The sequence below is a fragment of the Astatotilapia calliptera genome, chromosome 7 (assembly GCF_900246225.1).
Source record: "Astatotilapia calliptera chromosome 7, fAstCal1.2, whole genome shotgun sequence".
NCBI classification, from domain to species: domain Eukaryota; kingdom Metazoa; phylum Chordata; class Actinopteri; order Cichliformes; family Cichlidae; genus Astatotilapia; species Astatotilapia calliptera.
In genome coordinates this window covers 48,784,836-48,796,758 of record NC_039308.1, presented here as the reverse complement: position 1 = coordinate 48,796,758, position 11,923 = coordinate 48,784,836, and the positions used below count along the sequence as shown (strand labels likewise).

The 11,923-nt window shown below is 38.6% G+C and overlaps 1 protein-coding gene across 4 annotated transcripts in view; it reads left to right on the top strand.

Annotated features, from left to right (window-relative positions):
* Positions 1 to 4,134: 4,134 nt before the first annotated feature.
* mon2 (MON2 homolog, regulator of endosome-to-Golgi trafficking) overlaps positions 4,135 to 11,923 on the top strand; it is a 33,631-nt gene continuing 25,842 nt past the window's right edge. For 2 of the 4 annotated variants that reach the window (XM_026175291.1, XM_026175290.1), the window contains exon 1: positions 4,135 to 4,674. In XM_026175291.1, the coding sequence (XP_026031076.1) occupies positions 4,567 to 4,674 (108 nt within the window). In that variant the 5' untranslated portion in view covers positions 4,135 to 4,566. The remainder of the gene's footprint in view (positions 4,675 to 11,923) is intronic. The other 2 variants (XM_026175293.1, XM_026175292.1) reach the window with 1 other exon arrangement.

The window sequence follows — 11,923 nt, the reverse complement described above, 5'->3', positions numbered from 1 at the left end:
TTCTACAGATCAACCCACTTAAACTCTGTTTGTTTATTTTTATCTTAACACTGTTTGTACCATTTTAAAGGCTTCTCTGTATAATTTTGGTCTGCTTTGGGCACTGCAGATTTGTATTGATGTTTTATATTAAATGTTTATGTTAAATGTTCAGATTCTTGACATGGATTTAATTTAGTCTTGTTTTAATGTGCCTTATGTCTAATTCTGGGAATGTATGAAATAAAGTTAAAAGGTACCCAAAGCAAAGGGACAGTTGATCCACTTAGATTATATCAGAAGTGAGTTCCAATGCAGGAGATTCATTCCAAAAAAGAAGAAGAAGAAGAAGCTTGTTATCTCTTTCTGCTGTATCGCAATGAACTTCAGCCTGTGTTTCTTTTTCTTTACATGTTGAAATGAATATATGATCACTGATTTTGGCGCATGAACACTTTTTGTTATAAGATTTTATACACTAAAACACTTTTTTTTAAATGAATGAATACAAATACCTTCATTTGGAACATATATTTCTACTACATGTGTATATTTTGTGGGACATCTTCAGTGAATTTGTGTTGGCCTTGATTACAAATAAATGTTTTACATTTTAGCAATTGTGTATGTGATGCCTCATTTCCAGTTATGAACATTTATGTAGAATTTTACATTCAAATCACACAACCCAACCAGGACGTCTACGCTATAGGTAAAAAATAAATGCTGAATTTTATGTTTTGACAATTTAAAGTGTACTTAATCGTACTTAAAAAACATCATGAAGGTCAGTAAACACCCACAACATCACCTGTTCATACCTCTGCCCTCGGGCAAGCGCTACAGGAGTCTGACATCGAGGCCTAAAAGACTCAAACAGCTTCCGCCCACAGGCCATTAGACTCCTGAATAAAACAATTTACACAGTCCCTCTCTTACCTCATCACAGCTATAGAATGCAACTGTATTATTATGTTGTATTTATTATTGTCTGCTATCACACTAATCAGCACAGATCTCTTTGCAAACTTGCACAAGAATAAACAAAAAGCCTCAGGTCTCTGACTCATTTCACTGTTTGCAGATTTATTACTTGTACTTTCTCTGTGAATTTCTTGGACATTTTTATAATAATAATAATAATAATGTATACTTTATTGATCCCTGTGGGGAAATTCCTCTCTGCATTTAGCCCATTCACTCAGTGGGCAGCCATTGGGCGCCTGGGGAGCAGAGTGTGGGGACGGTACCTTGCTCAGGTGTGCCTCAGGGTAGCCGTTCAGTGGATTCGAAACCCCGACATTCCAGTCATGGGGCCACCACTCTACCTACTGAGCTATCCCTGCCCTTATTTACTCATTTTATTTATTTTTGCCTTATTACATTTTTATAACTTTATGCTATTTGTCATATTAGAATGTCTCTGACTGCTGTGTGAAGTGAGTCTCAGTATAAACTGTATTTCTGTATTATTATTATTTACATATGACACATATGACACTACTTCTGTTTCTAAACATCACCCCTGACACCTGTCTATGCCCGCTCCACCTTGCCTGCACTCTCTTCTTCACCTCTCTTGTGCACTGTGTGTTGCTTTGGAAGTCATTTAGCTCGCCTTCCTTCACTAAACCATGAACCCATCTATCACTCCTACCACACACCTCACCAATGTCTCACTCCTCTCATGCAGTGCCACCCTCATATACTTATGCTCCTAACTGATCGTTGCCCCTCTTCTAAACCCAGATTTAACAATTCTTTCCCATATCATAATGGTGTGACTCATCAGCTTTATCTCAGCACTGCACATCACCCTTCTTTTTGAAAATTGCTTATCCTTTCCCCAGACATCTGCTCACTCTTCATCACTGTGTTAAACTATCTAGTCAAAACTCCACTGCCCTCTCTTCAGGACATATTCATACTTCTACAAGTTTGTCATCTGGACGCACTACCTTTGCACTCTTTTCCCACCTCATAGTTGCCCTCTCCTACCTTACTGAGCCTCTTCACTTCCTGATTCACAAACAGTCCTCTATCCTCCCCCTCATTTTCTTCATTAATCATCCCCTCAGTGTACTCCTTCCACCTTCTCAGCACACCCTCTTCATTTGTTTGTTCAGTATTTTTTTGTAGATTGTATTGTCATGATCCTTTTATTGTTTTATATTTACTACTTGTGAATAATCTTTCTCACTATAGAATGATGGACTATTTGGAAGTGGCCTCATAACCCTTCTCAGACTGGTGGGCACCGACAGTTGGTTGCCTGGGATAATTTTTGATGTTTTCCCTCTGTGGAATTATGGTAGCACACACCTGAATGCTCCGATGATCACATAATCAAATGCCTTTGATTGACATGACCTCTTAATTCCTCTGAAAGCCATTAAGGTGTGCTTAAATTTTCATGTAGACTGTGTTTCTGCATTTTTGGCTTAGTTTTTCATCAATAAATATTAATGACACCATGTGATATATCATGTTTTGTTCATGTCAGGTGGTATTTAGCTAATTTTAAGGCTGGAGAGGTCGGACGATATTTTATTTTTAAATCTCCTGGTATGTGAACCTAGAAGTGAAAAAGGGCGCACTTTCTCTTTACCATGACTGTAGATGTCATATGCCGCTACACATCATCAGCATGAGAAATCGATGCATATATGTACAACGCCGGAGTGTTAGTCAGTATCAGCCATCATACCAGGTATTCCAGGCAGATGCATATGCACTCCCTGTTGTAGTTTCTTATCATTTTCTGTCTTATAGTACACATATAAAAATGTAGAGGTTTATGAATTTAGTTTTAGCCCTTGGCTCTTCAAAGTAGAAGACATTGTCTTACATCAGTATAAAGAATGACAGGCATTTAACAAACTCAAAAACAAAACATCAGAATCTCTTATACAAGAAAGTATTTATAGGCAGTGACCCTGAGGAGATGGTATGACTAACACAAAAACTTCCTCTGTCGTTTCTTCAAAGTGGTGAAAATCCTCAGAAATATTAGTGAATTGCTTGGGGTATTCTCTTCTAGTGTTTTGACAGGATTCGGCATGTGGTCCTGAAGTAAAATGTCACAATTTGACATTTAGTGTCAGAAGTGTGAGTTACTGGAAAAGGTGAGGTACAGGCTGGAGTGCAGCACCAAGCTATTTGGTGTCAATTACTTGGTGTAACACCAGGTAAATGTGTTCTAAAGCTGTTTTGATACAGAAAACACTGAATTAATCTGGTTAATGATTGGTTTAACAGAACCAATATGTTCGAAAGTAATAATTCCACTCCAATTGTAAAAGGATTGTTACTGTGCTTCTGATAATATTGGGGTTGTTTTTCCACTCTTTTCTTGGCAGTTAAATGAGTCTAAGGTGTGAAACTTTGCACTCCACCTCCCCAAAGACAAAATTGCATTCCTTAGCAAGGCAGCACTGAAAGCAGCCGGTGAAGGGATCCATGTGAGATGCAGAACAAAGACCAAAATTTACATATTTATTTTGGAAATAAAAAAATCTGAACCTGGATGAAAAGAAAATCAGAAACTTGGTGCAGCTTTAAGTGGAAACTTACAAGCAGTTCTGGGTGACTGTAGACTGTAGATATATTTTTCTTTATTTTTCTTTTTATTTATCTTACAAACAATAGACACGGTGAATAATGCTCACGATTCATTTTCATGCATTATATCTTGTGATAACAATTAACTGGGAGGCACATTTATGTTTAAAAAGTGCCATTCATGAACCGATAGCTTCTTTATTTAAGTAAATGCAGTGACTACATTGATGTCAAGACAAACTACTCACAAATGCTTGTCTATTTAATTGCTGAATTAATGCACAATCAAGTTAAACATTTTAGGTTATATTCAGTTAAATTGAACCTTAATTAGTCAGTTAAACGTATTTCTTAAAATAATAAAATTGTTGATATTGTCAATAATCGTTTTTTTTCTTGTTTTTGTAAGCACTGCAAAGACATTTCTAGACAGCCTCCTGCAGCCTCTTTCCGGGCCAATAGGTGGTGTGTGTGGACAGGTAACCGAGCAGAAGCGCTGATACCGTGGTCCAGATCAGACTACTGTGTGCTTCGTGGCTATCTGTCTGTGCCGATCTCTTCCTGCAGGGGTCGCTGCAGTCACCTGCATACGCCACTGTTTACGGAAGTCCAAGTGACGTGTCAGTGTCCAGCGAAGCATTGTGGGAAAGAAAGTGGAGCTGACACGGCCGCTGATGGCAGACTGCTCAATTTAGCAGATATCTTCGACTAGTAAGCAGCCGTAAGAAGCAGAAATTTAGGGTAACGATGCGACTCCTTGAAGCTAATGTCAGCTGGCTGTGAGGAGGTCGGACTTATGCCGGTGTCATCGCTGCTCACCTGCGCACGGGCGCTCGAAGCACAGAAGTGGGATCCCGTATCAATGGACCGCAGCGTTTTTATTTCCTTTTCCGAGGGAGGCGAATAAAGTAGTGACGGATTATATCCCCCCACGGTGGATGGGTGGTGGGGGGGCGACCGCGCTCCCACATTCCTTTCAACGTTTAAAGTATTTCTGAGGTTTTCTATCGAAAGGCGCCGTCAAAGATGTCGACCAGCAGTCCCGAGGCGGTGAAGAAATTACTAGAGAACATGCAGACGGATCTGCGGTCTCTCTCCATGGAGTGCAAGAAGAAATTCCCCCCTGTCAAAGAGGTTAGCCTGCTAGTTAGCTTCACCGAGCCCCGATTTTTAGCAGTTTGCATCCGTTTGTGAAGCTCGTTTTATGTTTTTATTAGGTTTTACATTAAAAAATGTATGCGCTCGTTCTGTCACAGCAACCGTGGGGCCTTTGAGTTGTTCCCATACTGTACTTCTCATAAGTTGTATCAGCTGCTGGGCCTCCCTACGCTTAATATGTTTGGTGTAATGCGTTTAAACAGAAGCAGATTCACAAAAACACCGAGCTAAACTTTTTTACGTAGCTACACTTTAAGTATCTTTGTTAGATGTAACTTATGTCAAAGGCGTAAACACTGAAGTTAAATTTTCAGTGGCTATAAAAAGGCAAGTAAAAGTGAGAAAACGTGTATTTTGGGGATGGGGTGAACTAACTATTCAAGTCAAGCAATGTAAATGTACTTTATTTTGTATTTTATTTGATGCTAGCATCTTTGGGCAAGAGTGGTTGGGCCACTGTCACCCACCTTGCATAGGGTTCACATCAAAGTTATTATAGTTAAGTAAAACTAAATGTGAGAAAACATTTTAGTTAGCTAAAATAAAAACTAGACCTTCTAGAACTAGAAGCGATTTGAATGGGAAAAACAAACTAAAATAAAATGTATAATAGATGAAATATACTTAGTTTTGTTATCTGTTAATTTGTTAAAATTTGCTATCACAAACTGCCTGATGAGGCTTTTATGATCATGTTTTTTGAGGCTTTTGATGTCTACAAGACTGAGTCAGCATTCAAAAGGTTCTGTTTATATTTTAATATCTCTACAGATTTTTTTTTAAAAATCTACAACTAACACTGAAATTAATAAAAACTAAAGTGAAACCAGTCAACCTGCTATGGAAACTCACTGAAACTTAAAAAGGAAAACTAACAATATAATAAAAAGTAATCAGAAAATACAAAACTGTATTAACTCAGACTCAGAGTCCATGCAGGTGTCTGGCTGCAGAAATCAAAGATACATGGGAAACGCAGTCATTTTTAAAACCAGATGTGATATGAGCATGGATGCCACAGATATCATTTGACAGGGAGTGATTCTCATGATATAAGCGAACAGGCCCTTAAAACCTTTATTCCAATTTATCTTTATTTTTTAAAGTAAAAAGTCTTTGTTTTTAAGGGCTTTGGTGATACTCGGCCTCTGTTGACCTGTCCTGTCTGCAGTCTGACACTGAGAGTTGGTTTCAACAGGCTTGCTAGTTACTGACACAGCCAAGTGATTTCACACACACATTGTTGTTTGAATGACTTACTGTATTATTAAGGCCTTCACACTGGCTTTGTTGCGTGGCACTGTTTTGTTGGTGACATTTCTGATTACTCAATGACTGGAGCACAAACAATACAAGGCCGTGTACAAAAGAAGTACACTTGAACATTTCACTTAGAAATGTAAGCAGTAGTAGCATGATAAAATGTCAAGTTTAACTGTACAGCAGGCATATGCGGGGGCATAGACAACAATGTCGGCAACACTTGTAACTCATCAGTATTCATATTGGAACAACCGCTGGTAGTCGAGGCTGACGTCTTTATGTGAGGCTTTTGTGACCACAGCAGCACTCGTCAGCCAGCTCAGCAGAGCAATTCATATCATGCCATGGCAGCTTAGTTTGTTTCCCCTCAGGGTTCACCTTGGATAGAAGCAACATTCCCATGGAGAAAAAAAGGGGAAATAGCTCAGCAAGTGCTTCCATTTCCTTTGTGTTTTGCTCACTACAGATTTAGTCCATTGACTTCAGTGGTTGATGTTTCAAAAGGAGTGGTATGGCCATCAAAAGACATGGCACGCGACTGATCTTACGTGTTGAACTGATTTCTGGCCCTTGCCTAAGGGGTCTTATGAAGTTGCTTCAAATATTGATTTATCATCAGTGAGGTTTTCCCATCCTTATCAGGCTTTTTTCCCCCAAGGGATCAGAGTATTGAAGAGATCCCTTTTGATGTTCCTCCCAACCTGAGTTACCGCCCGCTCTGATCAATGGTGTTGTGATTGAAACAACGTTTTCCAATCGAAACTGTCATGGTTAAATTTGCGGCGATGTTGTCATGCGAGAAACAATCAGGGTACTGTGGTTGCTCTTTGAATTGATTTGTGCAGCTTTTTCATCGTGCTAATGTGGCCATTTTTTTCCCTCATCCTTAGCGTCTACGTTTTAGAGAACTGTTCTAGGGACTTCTAAGGGACTTATGTCTGTAGTTTAATTGTAAAACTAAAATCTCAAATCCTTGCAGCTTTACTACTGAAGAACAAAATGTGCTTTTTCCCAGACTGTCTTCATTCCATTTCCTCTCCTGTTTCTCAGTCCATCTCCCACAGTGACACTACATGCAAGAGAACGAATCACATTGTTTGTTTGTTTTTCTTTTTTCTTCTCCCTCAATCACTCATAGCCTGTCTTACAAAAACAGCACATGTAATGTAATAGAATAGAATAGCCTTTTATTCTACAACCAAATTATTATATACATTTTCAATTAAATAATGAATGAAATGGAAATAAGTATTTGATCACTTGAATTTTTGTGGTCACTTCCAAACAAATGAACAGTCTGTATTTTTTATGGTATATAATTTTAATGGAGAGAAACATTATATCAGCCAAAGATTCTGACAAAACTCATTGTATAAAAGTTACAAATTAATTTGCATGTCATTGGGTGGGAAACAAAATTGATCTGCTACAATTCAGAAAGAATCTGGCCTAAGCCTACCCCTAACCCATTGATTGATTCATTAGATTACAGATACTTCTGACCTCAACTCATTATGTGTCTAAAGCATACCTGTCCACAAAATCAGTTTCTTCCAATCCAACCTTTCCAACCACCATGTGTGACACCAAACAGGTGCCAAAAAATGCTGCACACAGCCACCAGCAAGAAGCTTGGTGAGAAGGTGAAAACTGTCAATGTGGTTATTTGGAAATGACCATCAGTCACCCTCTGTCTGAGGCAAGAGCTTGCTGCATGGTACAGGACTTCACCAAACTAAAGGGCTAATGGTTTGGGCCATATATCAACAGCTTCCTTTCCCTTAACTAGAAAACTGAAGATGGGTCTTGGATGAGTCTTTCTGCATGACAGTTACCCGAAACATATTACCAAGGCAACAAAGAAGAAGCAAATTACCATACCATACCATACCACCTTTATTTATAAAGCACTTTAACATAAAACCAGAGTTCACAAAGTGCTGTACATGCTAATAGCATAAGTAAAGAAAATTAAAATGAGATAAGATAAAATAAATAACTAAAAAACTAAAATAAATTGAAACATGTTAAATTAAGGTCATGAAGTGACCATAGCAAGTCTCCAGACCTCATTCCTATGGAAAATCTGTGGAGTGAGCTGAAGCTTCAGTCGCCAAGTGACAGCCAAGAAACCTAAAGGATTTAGAGTTTCTGTAAAGAGGAGTGGGCTAAATTCCCTCCTGAGATGTTTCAAACCTGGTGACCAACTACAAGAAATGTCTTCCCACTGTGCTTGCCAATTAGAGTTTCTCCAAATACTAAGTCATGTTTTGTAGGTTTTTGGTTGATATTCTCTCTCTCTCTCTCTCTCTCTCTCTCTCTATTAAAATAAAATTACTATTAAAAATTAGAGAATGTTCATTATTTTGTAAGAGAGCAATCCTACAAGAGTGTCAACTAATTATTTCCAGCCAGCCTTGAAAATTTTCAAATGTATATCGTGATAGATATTTTTGGACATATCGCCCTGCTCTATATACTATACAGACACAACTCTCACTGTTACATTGAAAAAGGCCTTTCAGAAAGTTACTCAGTTTAGAGTCTCACAGTACAACATGTTTAAGGAAGTAAATCTGTGAGTTTCGCTAATGTTGTTTTTAGACGACACAAGCTGGTTTGTAGATCAGGGTCAGTTTGACTTCGGCCACTCCTCAAGTTTATTTATATAGCACAATTCAACAATAAGGTGATTCAAAGTGCTTTACAGAGACATTAAAAAACAAAAGCATGATTTAAAATTGATTAAAAAAAAAGTACATAAAATCAGAACGGTAGATAAGACCAGTAGTTAAAATGTAAGTTTTGAAATTTAAGCTTAAAAGTGTGGATTTGGTGTTTTACTCAAATGCAGCTGAGAATAGGTGAGTCTTCAACCTGGATTTAAATAAACTGAGTGTTTCAGCTGATCTGAGGCTTTCTGGGAGTTTGTTCCAGATATAAGGAGCATAAAAGCTGAATGCAGCTTCTCCGTTTCTGGTTCTGACTCTGGGAACTGATAAAAAACCGGATCCAGATGACCTGAGGGATCTGGAAGGTTCATACTGGGTCAGGAGGTCACTGATGTATTTTGGTCCTAAACCATTCAGAGCTTTATAGACCCTCATCAGAACTTTAAAGTCTATCCTCTGATGGACAGGCAGCCAGTGTAAAGACCTCAGAGCTGGACTGATGTGATCCACTTTTTTGGTCTTAGTGAGGACTCGAGCAGCAGAGATCTGAATGAGCTGTAGTTGTCTGACTTTTTAGGTAGACCTGTATAGATGCTGTTACAGTAGTCAAGCCTGCTAAAGATGAATGCATGGACTAGTTGTAAGAAGAGTAAGAAGTACTAAATGACTTTTCTAGTTTTTCTGTTTGTGTACTCCCAGTCAAGTCCTGAGATTTCAAACTTAGCATCTCATTCTTTATGTAATGTCCTCGAATCCCACATGTGGTCATGTTTACACAGTGTTTTGCACATGATACTGATAATGGTCAAATAATAAAATACTGGTGGTTGGTATCAGATTAGCAGATAAATGATGTCTATTCTGAAAAGCAGTAACCTTTTGACTTTTTCCTTGTGTTGAGCACATTCAGAATTTTGTTTAGTGATGGCCTAAATAATCTGCTTTGAAAGCTGTTAAAGTGAACACATACCAAGTGTCTTTGAAGGTGGATACAAACTCAAAGAATTAATTCTCAGCCAGGGATTCTCTGCAGCGTGCTGCTTAATGTGACTGATAATGTATCTGTTCAGTGATACCAGAATAGTTGACTTTATGACATAGATAAGAGGGCAAGGTTTTTAACTGATAAATTTTACTAGAGTAACACTGCAGTTACCTTTGAATAGACTTTCAGATACACCAATAAAAGAACTCATGTATTAACATAGACAGTTTCTGGTGTCTCTCTCTGTTGCAATGGCATCATCAGGCCAGTGGTATTATCCTCAACAGTGTGGAGGCTTTTTAATGCTGACAGTTTTCCAGAGACAAGTGGAGGGGATACTTTTTACGCTAGAAAGCTTAAACAGCACTTTCTATGAGGAAGCAGAGAGAAAGATCAGTTTGTCTGCTGGGGAGAAATGTTGCAACTTCCTGTCAACCACAGACTCTAACAATTAGTAGGCTAATGTGAAAATATTTTTATTGTGAAAAGTTTTAATGGTTTTGTGGAAACTCACTGGCATTTTTTTCATATGGGAGGGTTCAGTTGGAGGCGGAATAAAGGACACACAATCTGTTTCTAATTAGAGAACTTGCTTGTCTCTGTTCAACTGACACACAGATTGTCAGTTCATATATGCCTTTAGTTCTCCTTTCATTTTTATAGAGTAGTCACTGTGGTTATTAACAGATATGGCTACTTCGGCAAAGGCAGGCCTTTTAAAAAGTACAATCCACTCTCTCATCACAACGTCAAAAACTTTGACTTAACAAAGTGCGCACATATTTCCCACGACTTTGTCTGCATGCTGCAATATTTCTAGTGCTCTCTTTTGAGTTGAATAGATAGTTGTTGTTGCACAGGTTGCAAATACACTCACTGGCCACTTCATTTATTACATCTTGCTAGTAACAGGTTGGACCCACGTTTCCCCTCAGAACTGCTTTAATCTTCATGATGCAAATTCAACGAGGTGCTGGAAACATTCATCAGAGATTTTTTGGTCCATATTGACATGACAGCATCACACAGTTCCTGCAAATTGTTCAGCTGGATTTCCATTATACCAGTGTCCCGTTCCACCACATCTCAAAGGTGCCCTATTGGATTGAGATCTGGTGACTGGAGGTCATCTAGATGCGCTGAACTTGCTGTCAGGAAACCAGTTTGAGATAATTTGAGATTTGTGACATGGTGCGTTATCCTGTTGGAAGGAGTCATCAGAAAATGGTTCAACTGAGGCCATAAAGGGATGGAAACGTTCATGAATACTCAATAGGTTGCAGTGTATTAAACCTGGTGGAACCTGATGCGGTCTTCTGCTGCTGAAGCCCATCTGCTTTAAAGTTCAATGTGTTTGCATTTAGAGATGCTCTCCTGAAAAACACCTTGGTTGTAACAAGTGGTTATCTTCCAGTTAGCTCAAAGCAGTGTAGCCATGCTCCTCTGACCTCTGACATCACTGAGGCGTTTTCACCCAAAGAACTGACGCTATTCTCTGTAAACTCTAGAGATGGTTGTGCAGAAAATGCCTGTAGATCGTCGTTTTTTTGCAAATCCTCAAACATGCCTGTCTCGCACCGACATCTATGTTCACAGTTACTTAAATCACATTTCTTTTCCATTCCGATACTCACTTTGAACTTCAGCAGGTCTTGATCATGTCTACATGCTTAAATGCATCATGTTGCAGCCATGTGATTGGTTGATTACGTATTTATGTTAACGAGCAGTTAAACAGTGTTTATTGTATAGTTATAAGGGGTTCACATTTGTGAAGATGGCACAACACATCCTGGCCTGCAGTTAACAGCAAAGGCTCATGTTTGATATGCTGTATAATTGTGTCGTAACTAATTGTTGCAGTCTGAAACTCTTTCTGTCACAGCTTATGCAAAGCCAGAATTTGCTGTTCTGATGCTGGATTTTTCACTCGTCTGTGCTGATGGAAATATCAAAAGTAGCAACAGGAAGGTTGCAATTATTTCAGACTAAAAAAAGCTCTCTGCGCTCCCCTCATTTTCCTGCAAGCCGCTATGGTTCGGTTTCTGGAACAAAAGGAGAAGAGGGAGAGAAGCTTTTTTTTTTTTTTTTTTTTTTTTAAGAGATTAACTTTTAGGGAGCTGTATGGTAAAAGATTTTCTGAAAAAGCTTAGCCATTAAGCAGGGGTTGTTACCAGCCGTTTAGTAATTTATGAATTGCGATCCTCCAAAGTGGCTCGACTTTTGTGACATGTTGGTGTATTGTAATCATGTTGTTACAGTATTTATCCCGTCAGTGGTGCCTAATCCAAAGAGGTGTGCCTTT